The sequence below is a fragment of the Trichoplusia ni genome, chromosome 10 (genome assembly GCF_003590095.1).
Source record: "Trichoplusia ni isolate ovarian cell line Hi5 chromosome 10, tn1, whole genome shotgun sequence".
Classification (NCBI taxonomy): Eukaryota; Metazoa; Arthropoda; class Insecta; order Lepidoptera; family Noctuidae; genus Trichoplusia; species Trichoplusia ni.
The window spans coordinates 7,865,523-7,886,368 of NC_039487.1; the positions used below are offsets into that span (position 1 = coordinate 7,865,523).

General features: G+C 41.1%; 1 protein-coding gene and 1 long non-coding RNA gene across 2 annotated transcripts in view; both read right to left on the bottom strand.

Moving 5' to 3' along the window:
* Positions 1-45: 45 nt before the first annotated feature.
* Positions 46-567, bottom strand: LOC113498361. The gene is made up of 2 exons (XR_003400987.1): positions 457-567; positions 46-192 (listed from the first exon to the last, which is right to left on the bottom strand). It is a non-coding gene; the product is annotated as an uncharacterized LOC113498361 (long non-coding RNA).
* A 526-nt stretch (positions 568-1,093) lies between these two features.
* Positions 1,094-20,846, bottom strand: part of LOC113498184 — a 45,136-nt gene continuing 25,383 nt past the window's right edge. The window contains exons 15-32 of the mRNA XM_026878127.1: positions 15,229-15,322; positions 14,125-14,222; positions 13,526-13,721; positions 13,184-13,237; positions 10,725-12,693; positions 10,095-10,309; positions 9,123-9,269; positions 8,546-8,762; positions 7,610-8,435; positions 6,678-6,787; positions 5,212-5,292; positions 3,954-4,136; positions 3,149-3,337; positions 2,777-2,892; positions 2,297-2,380; positions 1,808-1,933; positions 1,436-1,517; positions 1,094-1,221 (exon numbers count right to left, since the gene is read on the bottom strand). Coding sequence (XP_026733928.1) covers positions 1,094-1,221; positions 1,436-1,517; positions 1,808-1,933; positions 2,297-2,380; positions 2,777-2,892; positions 3,149-3,337; positions 3,954-4,136; positions 5,212-5,292; positions 6,678-6,787; positions 7,610-8,435; positions 8,546-8,762; positions 9,123-9,269; positions 10,095-10,309; positions 10,725-12,693; positions 13,184-13,237; positions 13,526-13,721; positions 14,125-14,222; positions 15,229-15,322 — 4,915 coding nt within the window. The remainder of the gene's footprint in view (positions 1,222-1,435; positions 1,518-1,807; positions 1,934-2,296; positions 2,381-2,776; positions 2,893-3,148; positions 3,338-3,953; positions 4,137-5,211; positions 5,293-6,677; positions 6,788-7,609; positions 8,436-8,545; positions 8,763-9,122; positions 9,270-10,094; positions 10,310-10,724; positions 12,694-13,183; positions 13,238-13,525; positions 13,722-14,124; positions 14,223-15,228; positions 15,323-20,846) is intronic.

A 20,846-nucleotide genomic window follows, 5' to 3' on the forward strand; every position in this document is an offset into this window, starting at 1 on the left:
ATCTAAACATTTTTGGTAAAAGGTGTTGTAAATAAAAGCCGTATGTCTAGATATCACATATGAATATTTTATTTACGAGTAGTGATATATATATATTACATATTACAATAAATATAAGGTACAAGGTGATCCGCTACACTCGTCATAACTGAGCCGGCCGCACCGACACCAGCACCACCTGGCGACACAGCGCTGCAACAACCAAATGACAATCATCAGAAGTGTTTCGACGTTTTCCGGCCTCTGTTTCGAGAGCGGCGCGGGAGGCATAGAAGCTGGTCTATTGTAAGTTCACGCATAAAATTCGGCAACACCAGCTTTGCTATGACATCGTCTTGAAAAAAAATTGAGATACGGACATGTTTTATTCATTTTAGACAAAAATAAATAAATAGGATGCGATTAGATGTTATAATTGCAGGGGGCATATAAGATATTGTTGAAGTGTGGAGGTACCTCTGTCGGTGAGCGTGTCGTGCAGCACGAGCGTGGCGCTGAGGTCGTGCGTGTCGGGCACGAGCGCGTCGTGCAGGCCGGGGCCGGGGCCGGGGTCGGGGCCGGGGCCGGGGCCGGGGCCGGGGCCGGGGCTGGCGCGGGCCAGGCCCTGCCAGCGCGCCAGCTCGTCCGTGGCCGACACGGCGGCGCCAGGCGGCGGCGGCGACGCGCGGTACTTGGCCTCGCGGAAGGCGGAGAAGGCGGGGTCCGCGCGCAGGCGCAGCGCGCTGTCGATGACGGCGCAGGTGAGCTCGCGCCAGGGGTCCACGATGAGGTAGCTGTGCTCGGGCTCGGGCTCGGCGGGGCCGGGGCCGGGCGCGGGGCCGGGCCCGGGCGGGGGGCTGCGGGCCCGCGCGGGGTGGATGATGGTGGCCACTGCGCCGGCCAGCGCGTCGTGCAGCAGGTAGGTGTGCGCGCGCGCGTCCGTGATGACGTAGGTCTCCGCGCTGTCCGCGCAGCCCGCCTCGTCCGCGTAGCCGTGACCCGCTAACAACTCCAACTTCTCTTTGCCTGAGAGACGAATTTAACAATATCTTAGACGAGTCACATCACAAACAATATTATATTTAAATCCGACTAAATACACAATACTAAGAGCCTATACGGATCGTAAGAGTAAGTTACCGTGGTCGCTGGGCAGCAGGCGACACAGCTCGTACCCGCGACAGGGCGCCGCTCGCGACACGCGGAACCGCGTCGATCGCGACTCCCACTCGGGGTCCAATTCTGTTTACACACGTGTTGATAATACAAATACATTTATAGACAAATTTCATACATTTCCATTCATGACCTGCTAGCTCAATTATTTTATTCATCAAAAAATCACGATTTGTTTAATTCTGTCTTTACAGAACTATGGACGATGAAGCCCTGTTAAAGGATGTTATGAAGTGCAACAGATTTGTAATTTAAGAATTTCAAAAACGTTGATACAAACCTTCGTATGTATTGACTGCACTATCGTTAATGTTCGCCGAGAGCATTTCATGCTCCTCCGCGTTGTGTTCTATGAACACATCCTGTGGTAACAAAAAACATTATGTTAAAAAGGTTTGTTGAGCTCAACTTGTACACGACAACCAAAAACAAAGCATTCATGCCCGGTGCACAGATTTCAACGCTTATCTCAAAAATTTGAAATGAAAATTTCACAGAAAAACAAAACGTCAAAGAAACTTTCGCCACACAAAGGCTCCCAAACATGTCTAGAGCTTTCGCACATATGTAGTTAACTTTTAATACAAAAAATCACTTCTGCGCAGGTGAAGGTCAGCGCTCAAGATCCGCGCCGGTAACTATATGTGAGTACCTTGGGCGGCGGGTGTTTGTAGTGCAGACTGATCTTGCTGAGCTCGTGGTCCAGCTCCGCGAGCTGCGCGGCGTGGCGCGTCTTGTGGGCGGCCGCCAGCCCGCCCTCGCCCGCCTCCGCCTCGCTCTGCACACACACAACATAGCAATCTACAATATTTGTTGTAAGCTATTTGAGTAACCAGTTTATTCCGTCAGGCAGATTTCCATAAAATATTGAATTGGTATTTTTCATTTTATTAAAGCTTTAAAATTTAAGGAAGATTCATTTCATTAACACCTAAACGTAAATAAAACGTTTAAGATGTTGAAACATGATAGAGGGTGCTAGAAAGATCACTTGCTAGCTAAAAGCGCAATGGTAAGTGAAGTCACACGAGATTTTAAATCACTGTATCCCCTTCGAACAAATTAATTGATAACAACCTTAATAGCCAGGACTATTTAATAATAGAAGTGAAATGTTTAGTGGTATGTTTGAATAGCGGACCTTGGGCATATTGTGTAGCGGCGGGCGGTGCGTGGGCGACAGCGCCGGACTGTACTCCAGCGGGGACTGCGGGGACACGGGGCCCTGACAAACAAACATTGAACTAGTTACTAAAACTGTTACCAAGATGATTTTTAATCTGGAAGAATATAATGTGTATGTAATAATAAACAGCCTATACAATGCTACCGAATGACCATTTCAAAATCCCAAAATTTGAAATCTAGGTTTCGTAACGTTGCACAGTATTCTTTTAAAAATTAAGAAAGTGCAAACTTTTTCTTGTGCTCCTCTTGCATACAAACCATGCATAGAATTGCAACGATATTTTTAAGAAGAATTGAACATTTTTTCTTAGATAAATGCCGGTAAGATGTCACACTTTAAAATAGGTTAACATAACCAAATTGCACGACAGCCAATCATCGTCACACGTTCCATAATTCCAAGAAACAAGAACTACATTATGCATATACTCACGCTGTTGGATATGGAGGAGAGCTTGTGCTGCAGCGTCAGCATGTACTCGTTGTAGGAGTGGCTCTTGTTGGGCGTGCTCGGCTGGGAGGAGCCCGTCGAGTTCACGTTCGTCATACCTACACAACGGGGAAACACATTAGGGGTCCGTTCTTGACATAATAAGATAAAACATAATAAAAAGAAAAGGAAAAATTGATAAACAAACATAGTTGGGTACAAAAAAACTGCTCCAAAAGGCTTTGTAAATAAGAGCGCAAATAAGTAATGATTGTTCCTGTTTTAGAATATTCTAAACTTTACTATATCCTCTGTAAAATCCTCCGCGTTTCTGAAATACAATTTCCCATGTTAATGTATTAAATAATGCTTTACCCATATCCATATCTACAGCCCGCCTGGCCAGCGCATGATGCACGGCTCTATGAGCCACCAGCTGCCCCAGGTTCTGGTTGATGAGGCTGAGGTTCTGCCCGCCCAACGCCAGGTTCTGCCCGCCCAAACCCAAGTTCTGCCCGCCCATGAGATTCTGACTGCCTAATCCTAGATTCTGACTCGCTAGACCTGAAATGAACGTCATGTTTACGCATATGTATGACTTGTTGCATGTTCACTGGTTCGCAATTTCTTCACCTTGCTTGTCCGAGCAGCTGTGGCTAGCCTCGAGGCTACGGAGTAACTAAGCCCGTTAACGATTCATTTGCAAGTATTGTATAGACAGACATTTTAAATTCTTGCAGGGATTTTCAGGTGATCCAATCTTGATACAAAGGTCCTTAAAACAAATAAAATTAAATGGGAAAGCCAGCAGTAGTTAGTTCGGAGGTAACTTGATATTGTGTAGAATAATGTGAGTGTTATTTGTACTGCACCTTACTTATTTATATATTTTTATTTTACATGACATTCAGTATCTTGCGAATAAAGCTTTTAAAGTTACTGGTATTTTTATGACTATCATGGTTTGTTCATACCATGAAAGATGTTACATGGGTAGAGGCCCTTGCTGTGGTATTATCATATCATTATCACTGTATCTTACTTCACGTTTCTGGTAATTTATTTGAACATCAGACGCATTTCCAAGTTCTATCCAAAGCACTACAAGGTTTGAGTGGAGGTATCATATCATCACTACATATAGCTGTTATTTTCCTCAGTGTCGATGTCGGTGTATTACCTAAGTTCTGTCCAAGGTTTTGCCCCATAAGGTTCTGGTTGAGCGCCAGGTTTTGCGCGATGTTCTGGTGTTGGAAGGCGAGAGCCTGAGGCGGAAGGGGGGCCGCCAGCCCCATCATCCCGAGCTGGTTGATCTGCTGGTTGGCCAGCTGGTTGACCGACGACTGCAGCGCTTGCTGCTGAGCTGATGATGGAAAGAGGGGATTGAGTCCTGCGTTGTGAAAAGCAAAATAAAATAAATAACTGTGTCTTTGGTGTGAGTATATGTGTTACTTTTTTCCAGTGTTGGGTAAATTTGTTTAATACTGTCAGCTGATGTCAGCCTTCGAATCTTATCGAAGTTTGATCGCTTATAGAACTTGCAGTTTATTGTATATTGCTGAAATTCTTAATCTATTGTACTGTAATCGAAAATTCCGAAACTTGTAAATGGCGGGGTCGGTTGTAACCCGTTGCAATTGTTTAGTTTTTAATTGACTCGTATTTCTTCATATGTACAGATAGACGAATTCATAAATAATACCGAGACAGATAAATAACATCTCAGTAATCTTTGAAGCCATTTGCACTTTCATACTTTATTTTTTCACTGTTTTTAAATCACACTCTTCACTAAAAATAAATTAGTGTATTAGTTTAAACACAAGTAAACAAAAAGAACACCAACAGCAGTGCAACATGGTATAAAATAAATGGAAAATAAAATTTTGAGAAGTGTCAAGTAAAAATAAATAAAAAAGGTAATGATCATATCTTTATAAAGCTATGAGTACGATCTATAATATTTATTTACTAATATTTTTATGAATAAGGCTTCTAGCATAAGGCTTTGGGCTAGTGGTTCAACATATTTGCAGAGTACTGTAGCTTTCGCAGCTCTATGAAATTGATGAAATATAACTTCATTTAACCATGCTCGACTATTCGTCTGCACGGCTATGCGAGCGGTATTAGTCATCACTGATGATGTTGACTCTCATAATGTTCGCCGGGGTACAATCAAAAGCAAAGCGTTTGTATGAGCCACTAATGTTCAATTTAGGATTGTTTATGCTTAGGAATAACTTTCCCCGTGTGGCAGTTATAATTTAATCCCATTTAATATCTGGTCAAGAGAATGTTTTGGATTAGGTATACAAGTTTTGCTCTAAACCAGATATGATCATACATATTTCAATATCTGAAGAGAAAAAGATGATCATCGTCCTTTCTCTTTCCATCACGATAAGAATAGAGAAGAGTAAGAGAGTGAGTGTTACCAATGAAGTCGTTGGCGAGCATCGGCTGGTAGTACTTCTGCGGCGGGTACTGCGGCTGCAGGCGGGTCGCCATCATGGGCGCTGACGTCACACACACACACTAGTTAGTCACGATGCGGGCACGTGCGAGGCTCGAGTAAAAGATGAGGTAGTTTGGAATGTACGAGATAGTTTCAAAGCATCAAAAATGTGCGCTAAGTAAAGAAAAAATAGATAAATTGTCTGCCAGACAAACGTGCTAGGTTATTACTTGTCCTGTGCAGGTAAAAGGTAGTTGATCATACAATACACAAAAAGAGTTTTGTTCAACAGTCACAATTCCAAATTATCCAATCTTTTACATCGTAACCAAGAGCATTACAAAATAGGTGTCCCTATTTTCGACAGATAGAAGCAACAATTAAATATTGAGCGAATTTTAGGACATGTATTGTTGAAGTTGGATATTCACTAGTGCCAGCTAAGAGAATCAGTGAACATAGAGAAATAAATGCAGTGTTACCAGAGAGCAAAATAAAATGATAGCAACACAATCAGCTAGGTTAAAGCTATCCTTGTCTAACTGCTGGAAGTGGGGCTTGAATCTTTGCATGTTGAGATTTTTTTCATGATTTTCATTTTGGCAATAACCATGGCATTGGTGAAAGAATAATATCTTGAACCCAACTCGGCAATTTACAGAGTATGTGATCTCATGACGCATTGGTGTATAATAAATCCGTTGACGCCTGACAGGATATGCGATCCCTGGCCAGCGATGTTATCACCTTCACCGCAATTGATTGCAGCGACCGTTCTGCTAAGTCTAAATAGTCTTTGCTTGGGTCTTAAGTATGGAATTTAGTTTTATATACACCAACATTTTTCCGAAAAATTAAGCTACAAAATGCACAAATATTGTTGTAATCTCACTAGTATTGCCACAAATTAGTATGAATAAATTCTTCAGATTTATTAGAACACATCATGCGATTCAAAATAACAGTAGCACATATCAAATAAATCAGTTTTACACACTCGAATTTATACAACGTGTAATGGTCATGCTTAGCCATTTTTGAAATACTCTTTCTGTCTATGAAAACTTTATAATTAATTATCAACGGAACGCGCGACTCATCGCTGGTTCGATCCCCGCGAAAAACATGTACTTATAGGATCCAAGAATGCTTTTCCTGAGTCTAGATATCTTGTGCCTATGACTGGAATGTTTGTGAACGCATTGCGACACATATTTTTTTAATTAACCTTTAATAAATTGTATGATGAGAAAATAATCAATTCATCAACAGAAGGTCCATTTAAAACCTCAACCTAAAAAATATATACCAAAAAGTTGCAAGTAAAAAAAGTATTTCAAAAATAACAATGACATCGGCATTTTCGTCACAAATTGCTTGTACAGATTTTAGACAAGTCTGTTATCATCACACAAATAATTGAATATAGTATAGAATAGTTCTTACCAGGCTGTGTGTTGTTTAATAGAGTATTATGAAGGCCCAGGTCTGGCTGTGGGTAGGGCTGCTGGTTGAGTAGACCCAGTAGGTTGGGCCCAGAGAGGTTTTGTTGCTGACTGTCAATATAAAAGGTGGATATTTTAATTGACGAAGAGCAAAATCTAAAAGCCCGCGTTTTAGATGTCGGTCCAGCAGTTTTACTAATTGCGTTGCCATCAGGTTTGAAGCTACCCTGAAAATTTCAGCCTGCTAGCTTATAGAGAAGTGCCTCGAAATTGAGTTGCAAAATTCGACCGGAACGACAAACAAACACACAATCAAACAAGGAAGTGAGTTTATAAAAACGTGGGAATATCATAATCCTAGGCTTTTTGGACCGCACAGAATGGAGAGTTCTCGTTTCGGAGGCCAAGACTCACTTCGGGTCGCTGAGCCGAGAAAGTTAGTTAGTTTTAGGCTTTTTCGCGAACTATGTTGGGACCGGCTTCAAGTCTATCTGGATGCAGCTAAGTACCAGTGTTTTACAAGGAGCGACTGCATATCTGACCTCCTCAACCCAGTTACCTGGGCAACACGATACTCCCTAAGTAAGACTGGTTGTCAGACATTCTAGCTTCTGACTACCCGTTAAGCCTGTTAATGACGTGATATAACTCCACCCGGAGGAAGTCGTTATGGCATATGACATGATCCAATACTCTCTATTGTGGTATAGAGTATTGAAGGTGTAGACAAAGTTTCAATATTCCTTCGGTTTTTATGTCACTGGGAACAACACAAAATATACTGACTATATTTTGATCTAACGCTTGGCAGAAGTCTTTAAAGTTTAATTGCTCTGAAAATAGTAATTAGATCTTAATAGGCTCAGTAGCTCTCAATAAAATCTTTTCCCGCCTGTTGAAAAGAGGTGGGAAAAGATTTTTATATCTACTTACTTCATAATATTCTGTTTGAGCAGCATCCTCTGTATATTCTCAGCGTTGGGCATCGCCTCTGTGACCCCCGGGTTAGGGGTCAAGGTCTGATGCGTGGGCATGGCCAACCCCACAGCCGGCAGCCCCATGTTGATGCCCAGCTCGCCACCCACGCCCATCGGGGTTCCCACTTGGCTCAGCCCCAACAGTGGGGTGTCCGTCGCTATTTGCAGTGGGGTGGTTAAGTTGGGCTGTAGGTTTGTAGCAGCGAGCATGGGGTTTATGATGTTCTGCACGGGAATGTGCGGGGCTGTCTGTATGTTTGTGGCGACTGGGACTGGCATGGAGGTAGCGGGGATGTCTTTTTTAATTTCTATGGGTCTTTCTATGTGTTGTATTTCAGGCCTTTGTTCTGGGGCTGATTGAGGGGCAGGTTGTGGGGTAGGTTGCGGGGCAGGTTGCTGGGTAGGTTGCGGAGCAGGTTGCTGGGCCGGTTGCTGGGCAGGTTGCGGGACGGGTTGTGGGACTGGCGGCGGTAGGGAATACTGGTGCGTAGGAACATATTCTTGTGGCGGCGGGTCCTTCTCAGGCAGGCCGTTGAGCTGCGGCTCGCGCGGCGGGTCCCGCGGGGGCTCTCGCGGGGTCTCCCGCGGGGGCTCGCGGGCGTCGGGCTCGGGGCCGGGCGCGGGCTTCTCTTCGGGCACATGCTCGCCGCGGTCCACGACGGGGCTGACTAGAAATCGTGATATCTTCCGCGTTGGCTTCTGCTGCTTCTTCTCGCCGTTCTGTGATTCCGTGCTGCCGGAGCGCTCGGGCGCCATTGACCCACCATCTGATTGATTTGAACCTGAAAGATACGAATACTGAAATATGGCCATGTCTATATTACATTCATTTATCTCGGACTTGGGCTGGGACTGTGTCCCGCACTACTCCCGCAGCTACAGCGTGGCTCACCGATGGAGGAGGCGGTGCTGATCTTGCGCGTGACGGTGTCGGCATGCTGCAGACGCGGCGCGGGTTCGGGCTCGGGCTGTGTCTCGGGCTGCGTGTCGTACGCCAGCTCGGCCGCGATGTTGTCGTGGCTGGCTGTCGGCGTCGTGCACTCCGAGTTGTCCTGGTTCGAGTCCGTCAAGTTCTCCTCCCGCTCCGTTGTTTCAGAGTCGTAGTCAGTCTGAAAACATATCAATATTATGTAGATCTTTTCATTTTAAATTTACATGAAATATAAGGGCGATGCCTCTTTAGTGGCATGCATTATGTCGTCGCAACTGATCAACGTATTTGTATGCTACATTAACTCAAAACGACAACGCAATAAAAATCACAGCTTGATACGGTCGAAGTACGAATTTAATTTCATGTTCAAACAGAAGCATTACCATATATTAATAAACTTCCATCTTCAAAATATTAATCGATGAAAAATTGATATGGAGATTCATGTTTCGTACACCAATCCGTTGAAATACCGCGTGCGACGAAGCAACGTACTAATATACAGAGTTAAAAATTAGTATGAAATAGTTGTTACCTTGTCGATGTTCAGCCTGAGCGCGGAGTGGTGCGCGGGGTTGAGGACGGGCGTGACGCCGGGGTTGGTGATGAGCTGGTTCACGATGTCCTTGATCAGCTCCATGAAGGTCGCACTCTGCCACTCCGGGAGCAGGTTGTTTGATACCTGCATGTACAAATACAAGTATTATTAGCAAAGCTACCTAGGACCATCATCATCAAAGGACATTTTGAACACAAACTGATGTTTCGTATATTATAGTTTATATCTCAGTTTTTCATCCAATGTTTGAATTAGATGTTTAAAACCTACAATTATTTTGTACTCGGACAAGACTCAAACAGCATCTTCTGACTATACTTAGTAATTCGAACCTTTGCTAAATCTCTCTAATTTTGACAAGTCAAATCAATTACGCGATTACCTAGTTATTAGATATCGTATATAGAGCCAATTTTTTTGATGGAACATCATCATATTCATGATTCCTTCTGCTTTCAGTTGAACGGTAGGAAGTGTCAGACTTTTGCTGACTAAAGCCCCACCAATATGACTTCTTAATGCTAAAGCAAACGAGTTCAACATACATAGTCATACCACGTGAGGATATGGTGGACTCGACTAAAATCGACAAAGGCACCTTCAACTGCCTGAATCAGGGCCAAGGGATCGCTCGCGCATGCTCAGCGCGACTCTAGCCAGACTAGCTAGCTTGGTAATCGGACAGTAGTAACATAAGTGTTGTGTACTAAAATTCTCATTATTATTGTTTTTTTTTTGTAAATTATTGTATCTGATGTTATGTTATTTTTTTCTTGTATTTCCTTGTATCTTTAATTTATATTAAAATTTCGTATGTTGTACCGATTAGATGTAAGTTACTGATCTTGATAATAAGGTATGTTTTATGTGTATATGAGTAGTGTAATTGCCGTTTTTACCGTTCTATTCTATTCAATAAATAAATAAACAAACGGTCATGACACTCACAAGATTGCTAGCAATCTCTTCCGGATTAACATCGGTGACATCGAACTTGAAGGTGACAGTTTTGGACTTGGACTCGAGCTGGCACTCCACCACAGTGGCCGCGTCGTTCACCTCCAGGACCGTCAGCTTGGGGAGCTTGTCCTTCTCCCGGGACCGCTTCTTGGACCCTCGGGACTTCTTCTCGCCAGTTATTGGAGAAGATACAGCCGTACCAGCTGAGGAGCATATAGATAAATGAAGTAAAGAAAACAGTCGATCGCGGTCAAGAAAAAAAAACAGTAATAGTTGGTCACCAATCTTTGTTTAACATCAATCTTTATTTGTTTTTATTTTTAAGTTTTTATTTATTTCTTGTCTTTATTTACAGTCACACACGGTTTTAATAGTGCAGTGTGGATATTTAATACATCTCGGGAATTAATCAGCTATACAACTTTTCCGTGGTGGTTATTCATTGGTCTATAATTATAATTAAAGTAATGTAATTAACTGAATTCCATATTTTATTTGTGCTTTTTACGGTGAGTGACGTCACGCGGCTGTTATTGTGACAAAGTTCTATCGCAATACCAACGTGCGGGGTTTAAATACACGTATATTATTACGTCATAATACTAAATAGACAAGTACCTTCTTGTTGCTGTGTCTCCGCCTGCTTCTCCTCGACGGAGCTGAGGTCAGGGTGCCGGCTGGCCTCGGAGTGGTTGTTGGGGAACTCCGTCAGCGGCGTCAGGAACTGCTCCTTCTGGCTGCCGTTACTATGGTAACCATTCTCCGCCTGTTCCGCGGGCAGGTTCAGCTGTTGGGGAACCATATCCTGCTGCTGGGGCATCGACTGATGGACTTGGACCTGCTGCTGCAGCGGCTGCTGAGGTGGTAGTGACTGAGAGTGCGGCTGCGGCTGCTGCATCTGTTGCTGTACAGGTTGCGATATCGATTGTACTGGTTGCTGCATGGGTTGGATTTGTTGCTGTTGTTGAACTGAAGGTACGACTTGAGCTGATTGCACAGGTTGCGGTAACGCCTGGACTGGTTGTGGTACCGACTGTATCGGCTGCGGCATTGACGGCGGTGGCTGCACGGACTGCACGGGCTGTTGTATGGACTGAACGGTTTGAGGGACCGAGTGCATTGTCTGTGGGACAGGCTGCGGGACCGAGAGGACGCCCTGAGGCATGGACTGTGGGACGGACATCTGCTGCGGCAGCGACTCCTGCACAGACTGCGGCATGGCGGCGGCCGCAGACGCCGGTACGCTAGCTTCCATCTGCCCCGCCTGGTACTGCACGCTCTGCATCATCACGGGCTGGCTCTGCGCCGGCTGGTACATCTGCAGCGGGTTGGCGGAGTAATTCTGCACGGGAGTGCCTTCATGACTAGATATCTGCCGCTCGTTCTGCTGCACCACGCTGAAGTTCTGCTGCATCTGCATGTTGTGCGGCAGGGACTGGCCCTGCATGCTCGGCAACTGATGATAGTGATCATCAGACCGTTGTTTCGTATAATGCATCTGGTCTACGGACATCTGTTGCTGCAGCTGTGGTTTCTGTCCGTACTGATCCGGCATCATGACTTGAGTCTGGTCGTGCACATCCGCCGAGCTGATCTGACTCTGTTCGGATCCCTGCCGCTGGTACATGGGCCTCTGGGACCGGAGTATTTCCTCGACTTTCTGCTGTTGTTGGTCCATGAGTTGTTGTTTTTGCACGAGCATGGCCCAGTTCTGTGTGATGATGTTCTGTTGCGTCTGCAGCTGTAGTTCTTGCTGCGCGAGGTACTGCTGCTGTTGTTGGAAGTGCCGGAAGTGGTGCGGGGATAGTGTTTGTCCGGGCATCTGGAGCTGTTGTTGGCTGAAGATCTGTTGTTGCAGGACTAGTTGCTGTTGGGCCAGCACTTGCTTTTGCATGTCTAGCTGTTGCTGTGCTTGAGCGACCTGTTGCTGCGCCTGAGCTAGCTGTTGCTGTTGTGCGAGGAAGGTGGGATCTACAGCAGTCGTCAACTGTTGTAACGTCGGCTGCGCGAACAGCTGGCTCTGCTGGAAGTTCACATTCTGCTGCTGCATCTGTGATCCTATCAGATTCTGCATCTGTTGCTGCAGAGCTTCCTGCTCTTGGTTTTGCTGTAGATCCATACCCTCATTCTGTTGTTGACTGATTTGCAGAATTTGCTGTTGTTGTGATTGTGTTTCAGATTCCGACTCCTTTCTAGATTGCAATGTTTCAGGTCTCTGTATGATTTGGGCGAGGATGTTCTGCAGGTTCTGTAGCGAAGGGTCTAGGATTTGGTTTGAGACTATGTTTGTATTCCCTGCTAGGACGTTCTCCTGGACTGACAGCTGTTCTTCAAACTGTTTCTGTTGTATTGTAGCGGCTTGCTGAGCTATAATATTCTGTTGTTGTTGTATGATCTGTTGCTGTAACGTTTGGTTCTTGTTATTGATTTCAGCCGTGAGCTGTTGGTTTAAGAGATGTGGCTGCAGCTGGGTCTGTGAGGGGGTCTGATCCAGTAGATTCTGCTGCACCTGCTGCTCCATGAGGACCTGACCCTGGACTGATTGCTCCAGCATCTGCTGGTTGATGAGATTCTGCTCCATCATTACCTGTGAAGATAACAATATGTGTATTACCACAGCTTTCTGTAATGAGTGATCTCTCAACTCTCCTTGTGTATTCTAAGGCTATAAGACTAACGTAAATAGCTAGCTTATCTTTGCAGATTGCAAGGTTACAGAGTATTAATTAGCCTACATACATGTATAAAGCATTTTATTCGCTTATCGTCTTATTTATTTAATACACCTTACATCTAGCAGAACGGGTTACTTTTACATCGAATTCAACAGGAAAGGTTTCTTAGTTACCAACATTTAAATGTATACATAAATAACAAGGTCTATTATTTGTCTTACCATATAATATGAGGAGAATAATTAGTGAAATACACAAAATACCAGCAGCGATACATATTACGACACACTAAAGGACTACTTCTAAAAAGTATAGTGTACTCAAAGTATACCAAATTGTTAGCCCTGGAAAGAGTGTAAGCAAATTAGCCCTAGTCAGAAAAAACAATAATCTCTGACTTACTGCTTCGGTTTCGAGGAAGACCTTGTTCTGATGCAGCAGTGGAACAGTTACCGGCTGGTATTATTTAAAATTGGTTAATAAAATTATAAATTTAAATAGATCTGTTGGTCTATAGGTTTACAAGGCCCTCATTGCTATACCTGAGGTTGTTGTTGAGGGTTCGATTCCCACACAAGATAAATGTTTATGTGATGAGCACGATCATTTGTCCTGGGTGTGTGTATGTATGTGTTTAGAAATGTATAAGTATGCCTTTCATTTGTCTAGTACTTATAATACAAGCTTTGCTTAGTTTGAGACTAGACGGCGTTGTGAAATATTATTTTAATTAGTATCGCTAACCTGCTGTTTCAGGTTCTGTTCGAGGAAGGCCTTATTCTGCAGTAACTGCTGGTCGTTGGCCATGGAGGGCGAGATCCTGGCCTGCATGAAGTTCTGCTGGAGGAGCGTCATTGCGGCGTCCTCGCTGTTCAGCTGCTGGAACTGCTGCTGTAAGAGCTGCTGCTGGCACTGCAGCAGTTGAGCTTGAGGGTCGAGTCTGTAGTGCAAGAGTAATTGTTAAGTCACCGAAATTAGATCATTGCCTTTCTTTATGGCAAATAGAGGTAGTTAGTTAGAGATAGTTTTTCTGTGACATATTTCGCTTTCGATTGGTTGTCTATTTTCTAACAGTCGAAAATAACAGGGCAGACACTACGGCAGTATATTCTAGCTAGATGATATAATATTAATGCAATTCAGTAATTATCACACATTTTAAAAAGCTACCAATATAAATAAAAGTGTGACAACCAAACCTACTCGACTAATTTCAAATTCGTTTTACTCGAAAATTAGCAGGTCTTTTTGGACTTTTAACGTGGTTGGTTGCAAGGGGCACGATAAATATATATATGTTGAGGATATTTGAATGATTGTTTATATATAGCATGAGAACTCACTGCACGGCCGTGAGCGGCTGCGGCCCGACGCCGTTGAAGAGCCCCGCCTTCACCTGGTCCACTGGTCCTGCCTGCTGTTGATTCTGTATCATCTTCATCTGTTTTGTAAAATCATCTTAATTGTATCTTATGTATATTTATTACATTTTTTTGACAGAGTAGGTAGGCTCAGAACAGTTTAGTCTAGGATTAAATTGAGGAATACTTTGGCTAGGAGCAGGACACAAAAAAAATACACAAAATTGTATTTGTCTTTTATACTTATAATTTTTACCAAAAAACTAAAGGAGTACTACAAACTTCACCACTGGAGCTAATCTCTACTCCAATAGATTTCCCTAGTTAGGCAGGATAGAAAAAGCGAAAATGCTATTCTTAGTTAATAAAAGACGGCGTGTTTAAACGGTTTATTTCAACGCAAAAAATCAGTATTTGAAAGTGACTGGATGGTATTTTTTAAACTGATTATATTAATTCCATACAAGACGATGTATGTCTAGTGTCTGCTTATATATTTTTTGCAATAGGTAAATATCCGATTGTTTGAGCATTTCTCTAGCCTGTACCACCAGAGATGTGCGAGGGTGTGTAGCGAGAGATGTGTCAGTAAATCACCAGTCAAAATAATCGCTTTATTATCTCGCCTCAGATACTCCTCGAAACAGGTCAGCGGAGATAAAGATTTTTTCGCGTTAAAACAAGGGATAAAATAAATAATAAATAAATAAATGCGGACAACATCACATACATTGTTCTGAACCCAAAGTAAGTTGCTGAAGCACTTGTGTTATGGAATTCAGATACAACGAAGGTACCACAAACACCCAGACCCGAGACAATGTAGAAATGTTAATTTTTACATTGACCCGACCGGGGATCGAACCCGGGACCTCAGAGCTAGCGACACCTTGAAACCGGTGCGTACGCCACTCGACCACGGAGGTCGTCAATGGATGGATGTACGCGATAAATTTGTTGTGACCGATGTATGTTCTGAAGGATATGTTGCAAGGGTTGCATTATGCTGTACCAGTCAATTCATACACCGGAGTTTGTCCCTAGCACGTCTCTAGATGTGTAGGGGGGGGGGGACGTATCACTGACCTGCCTTAACTGCTGCTCGTATATCTGCTGCCTGTTCTGTTCTATGATGACCTCCTGATTGAACAGCATCTGAGCTTTCTTTTCACTTCTCTCCCTGTAGAAAAAACAACGAGGTTATTTTATATACGAAATTAAAAACATAAAGGCAGTACGAGAACCGTTATAAACGTTAATAGTAGTTTCTTAATAAACGACTTCCGCAGTAAGGATCCTAACCCTTGTGTCGATGTTGATAAACATTCAAGTCACGTGCACGAAGATGCACTTGTGCATTTTAAGCATTCGTGGACCACAAAACGCAGCAAGGGTCTAGAGATCATAATGCGTTGTATTCGTTATATATGTAGGTAGTATAGTAGGTATCAGTTCCACTCTACGTTCAGTCTACAAATAAAAACAATACATGTGTAGTAAACAAATACGAAATTCACGTGGCGCAACAGACGTGTAAAGACCGCAGCCTTCGAATCAAATGTCCGCAATATAATATTACATTGACGTTCTATAGCAGGTGGTAAATCTACCACCAGACAATCCAGTGGTATACTATGTTGGCAAGATATAAGAATACTCGTAGATACAGAACTTTTATACAGATAAAACCAGTCAAAGTTGATGCAAACTTATTTTAGTAACAAAAAACCTCTGAGAGACAAATAAATAATGGATGATGCCGATTACATGAACAAGAAAAAATGTTCTTAAATCAGTGGTGACTTTCTGTTCTAAACTATCCTCTTAAAAAATGCTAATTATTTTTCTCCATAATATTTATCCCCCCCCCCCCGGAAAAGAAACCGCTGCAAAAATATATCTCGTGCAAATTTTTGACAGCGATCGCGATATCGTTGTGACATTTTTTGCAAGTTGCGTAATAACCCTACAGGGTTGCCTGAAGGTATAAAAGAGTCACAAACATACGTGGTCTTGGTCTACGCGTCTTTAAAGTTGGTACAATGTACGTGCATTTTGCACAATTAACGAAGTAGCATTGATCACACTAACTACATGTGGCTAATTAGCAAAATTATTAGGATCACGATAGCTATTAGCGATAAGACCACCATTGTCCTCGTTTACAGTATTCTACTAATAAATTACTAGTTCTTTTGATCTAGTTAAATAAAAACAATTCTACAAGATGATGATTAAAAAATAAATTTAACATGTTAAAATGGAATTTTCAAATATCTGCATATTTGTATCGGCTTTAAAGAATTTTACAATTCTTAATAGACTTTTTCATTACATTTACATTTTTTCACAACCTTTTGAAAAATATTTCAGATCTGCTCCACCTCCATCCCTATATGGGTCTTTCACCAGTGGGGCATTTATAATCTGATATTTGGGGTAACCTCTATAGCAAGCTCATGTATAAGTAGTCACCTCTGACTAATTATACATGAGTATATATATATTAGTGCACTCCCAAAACCATGCATGATTCGGGTTACTTTTTTCTTTTGCTTTTCTATTCCTGCATATTTTTTTTTCATCTCAAAATTTAAGCCTTTCCAAGACTAAAATAACTAAAAGACATCGCCCGCGTGATCAATATTGCCAGTACGCACGTAAGAAAGTTACATTCCGTTCTAATTAAAGTGTTGACAAATTACTTGTAAGAATGCCGATGTATCATCACGTTTATATGTTTAGGTTTGTTTCGATATAAATTAACAAGTTATCTGACATATTACAGATTAGTTTTTTAACTATTATAAAGTACGGATCATTATTCATTTTAGCCCAATCATATTTACGATGCGAAGGACATTTAAGATACTTTTTACTACTAAAGTAAGCTGAAGAATCCAGAAACAGGGATTTCGTTCGTAGGGAGGGGATAGATGATTTGATCGTATATGTAATTACTATCTTGCAATATTATGTGGATACCTTATCACGTAAGACGAAAATATGTGGTATTGATAAGTAGGTACTAGGTATCTAAAATATGCATTCAAGGAGTTTCTCCATTAAAATGATACAATTCACTCTATAAAAAAAATTAAATGCATTTATGCGCAACACAACGAAAGAAAATTGCCAAGAGAAATGGCTTAAAAACCAACACAAAGAAGGTATAATCAATAAGAAAACCGTAAAATTATCATAACAAGTGCGAGAGGGTCAACAACCGACAGTTAAAGCAATTGAAGACACTTTTTTGCAAATAATAATATTATTATTTACCTAAGTTGTCATAATTGTACGCAAGAACTGAATGTCACTTATTATTTTGGGGGAAGACACTTATAATTCATTTAAATGTTACTTAAATTTCATATTTACACGATATTATTATTGTGAAATGACGGCCGATAGAAAGGTATGGATGAAGATGACATGGTGCGCCGACCCCAAGTAAAATAAAGGGGATAAGGGCAGAGGAATGATGATGATTATTACAAGATATATTGTATGAAGTTAAAATTAATTCTACGTACAAAAATTATACAACTACCTAAACATGACGAGCTGATGTTTTTTTTATACAAAACTTACAAATGGTAGCATACTTATGAATTACGAGGCAATACCACTTTACATCCTTTTTTCAGTCACAAATTCGCGCACGTATTAGAGATGCATACTTTACGTTTACGTATCATTAGTTGTATCATTAGTTAGTCTTCAACTTAACTGACATACACGAAAATCTATGTACATATGACCTTTTAAGTATGGTGTCAAAGTTCATTGTAATTAATTGAAGTGTCTGGACAGTGAACTTTACATACATAAGTCAAATGTGGTTATTTAACTAAGTCCTACTGGTTGCTAAATTTTACCTTACCACAAAAGAGTATGAAATATTGACGATTCGATGTTCTATATATGATATGCAATAACAAAGATTCGTAATAGTGTCAGGTAAAGATTTATTGCGTATAGATCGAGTTTAACATAATATAGGTAATATATTATATAATTGCTATTTGAAAAATCGATTCAATAATCTTTACTGAAAATCACAACTTAATCAACTTTTAATTATTATTTGTTGATCTCAAAGTCAAAGTGAAATGCGAAATTGCGGCTTATAAATGTTAAATAATGATTCATAACTAATTCAGTATCGAAAACGGATACACAATTTAAACCATAACGGACACATAACAATTAAAAGTTAAACTATTACAAAAAAAGTTAAGTTAATAAAATAAAAACAATTAACATCCTACGCATATTAAGCTATTACCTGTTCCTTTATCACTTATCACAGCCCTTTCAAAATCAAACCACCATTCAAAAATCACATTAAACTAACAAAAGTATATAAACATCTTTACAATTTTAATAAACAACCTTCGCAGAGGGAAACTCTAGTAATTAAACTGAACGGAGCGGTAATACTGAAATAGGCACACGCGAGGTCACCCCGAAGAAAATGTTATTTACTTGGTTACCGTAACCATGGCAACCGGGCCACTTACATTTTTACATGTAAATGGTATACCAGATAACGGGTAAGTCTAAATTCTTGGATTTGTGGATGCCAGACGTCTAGGTTGTGAATTAATAAGGTCTATTTGTAATGTCGACTTGTCTGGTGACTGTCTGTTACTGCGAATGTGCTGTTATTTATTATATTTGGTTACGAAAACAAAGAACAGCTGACTAAATACTTGTACAGAATATTCCTTTTTTTTACTGCAGTTTTACTGACAGACTAAGTTTTATTGAGCTAATTCATGCTAGCACGAACTAAAACTTTCTTAAAGAAATACTTACAAATTAATCCTCAAACATCCTTTTAAACACAACAGAAACTGTCAAAACACTGTTAAAATTTTTCACCATCACAACACACAATCACCGAAAAAAAAGAATTAAAAAAAATCTTCAAAACATACTAATCGTTGATAACGTCGGCGAAATAATGATAATATTATACGACTACCGCAGTACGCGATACGTACGTACTGTTTCGCACAGCAACATCAACTGGTAACAACTAACAACATTAGTATAAACAAATATAATTATTTCAACGAATTGATAAGAGATGGGACTTTTTGCTAGCTATGAGCACTTCGCTCGGTATGAGACTGAGTTGTCGCCGTGCAATGGGGTTAAGACCGGTATATTCGCTTTAATTCTGGTTATGCGGTGAAAGTAAAAGTCTACACGTGTAAATTATAATTTGCGGGTTAATGAGGTTCGTTACTTGTTTATATTGAAGTGAGAACAGGCTTTGCATTTTACAAATAAAAACATTGTTTCTGCCTTAAAAAAAGGACTTGTTATCGATAAGAATATAATGTTTCCATATCTCAAAACTGATGAAGCAAGCTTTCAGACTATTTTTTGTCGACCTCCTTACTCATTGATTCTTTAGTCTCGCCCACATAACCTACATTTTTATTTGAAGATTCGAAAATACAATGCTATAGTTCCGATTAATGTGTACACATAAACATAATATCTACAATGTCTAGGTCAATACGGGTGCGTTTCTAATACAGTTCTATAGCGGTTTCATTGATAGCTTGAGAACATCACGACACTCAGTTAAATTCTCCTTTAAGAAACATGTCTTCTTCACATTGCGCCGTTCCGTGATCACTTCGAAGCGGTGAAAGGGTAGAGAATCGCGGAGTTTCGAACTTCAAAAAGACGTACTTAGTAGCCTAATAACAGACTTGAATGTCAAAATAAGTTTAGAGGAAAGTAATCATTCAAGATGTCTTTATGGACTGGGGTTCCCACTGCTTGGTCTTAGGGTATTAGTATATTGTAATAGTAGGTATTATTGTGGCTGTGGAGAAGGGATGCCGCTTAACAATAACAATGTCAAGACCGCGAGGGCAGTGATTTATGAATGTTGACATTGAATGGTAGTGGCCACGTACAATACAATATGACCATAAAATACCACCCGATTAAAGGGTTTATAAAACGGGGTGATTTATGAATGGAAGCAACGGTCATAATATAACCTGTATGAACAAAAACTAACAAATACATTGTCGACCTTGAATATGAACCTTATCTTTTTCGCAAACATTTATAGTTTAAAAATATATCAGGAAACATGTTTGTCGTTTTATTTCAATCAAGTTACCTACCGAGATAGGAATGACCTTTGTATGGTAATTTAAACTACAGATAACGGGCTTATTTTGAAATTACCTTTCTTTTGTTTTAATTTTAGTTATCCGGATATTTCCTTTATTATTGTAAAATGACAAAATGCTGAAAACGTGTGAAACTAAAGCCACGGGAAGAGACCCAGTTGGGGTAGACGAAGACGTTGTAAATGCTGACCTATTTGATATAAAATTAAATTACAGCAAGCAAAAGGAATACCGGATTCAATTCTAAAATGGACGATGAGGGGAAAACATTGTGAGGAAACCTGGCTTTTAAATATGTAATTGGGGAATCTCCACCCAGAGTCAACTGATGCTGAATTCTTCCCTATATGGAATGGGAGACAGCAGAGCCTGCAGTGGGATATTAAACGGCTGGTATTGTGTTTATTATTTGGCCTGATAACCATTAAAGATCAAAAACTATTGTCATACACCTACGCATGCTTAGCTTTAGTACATGCCTGTACAGAACACACATTATTGCGTCAGAATAATTACGTTCGGCAATCATGCGTG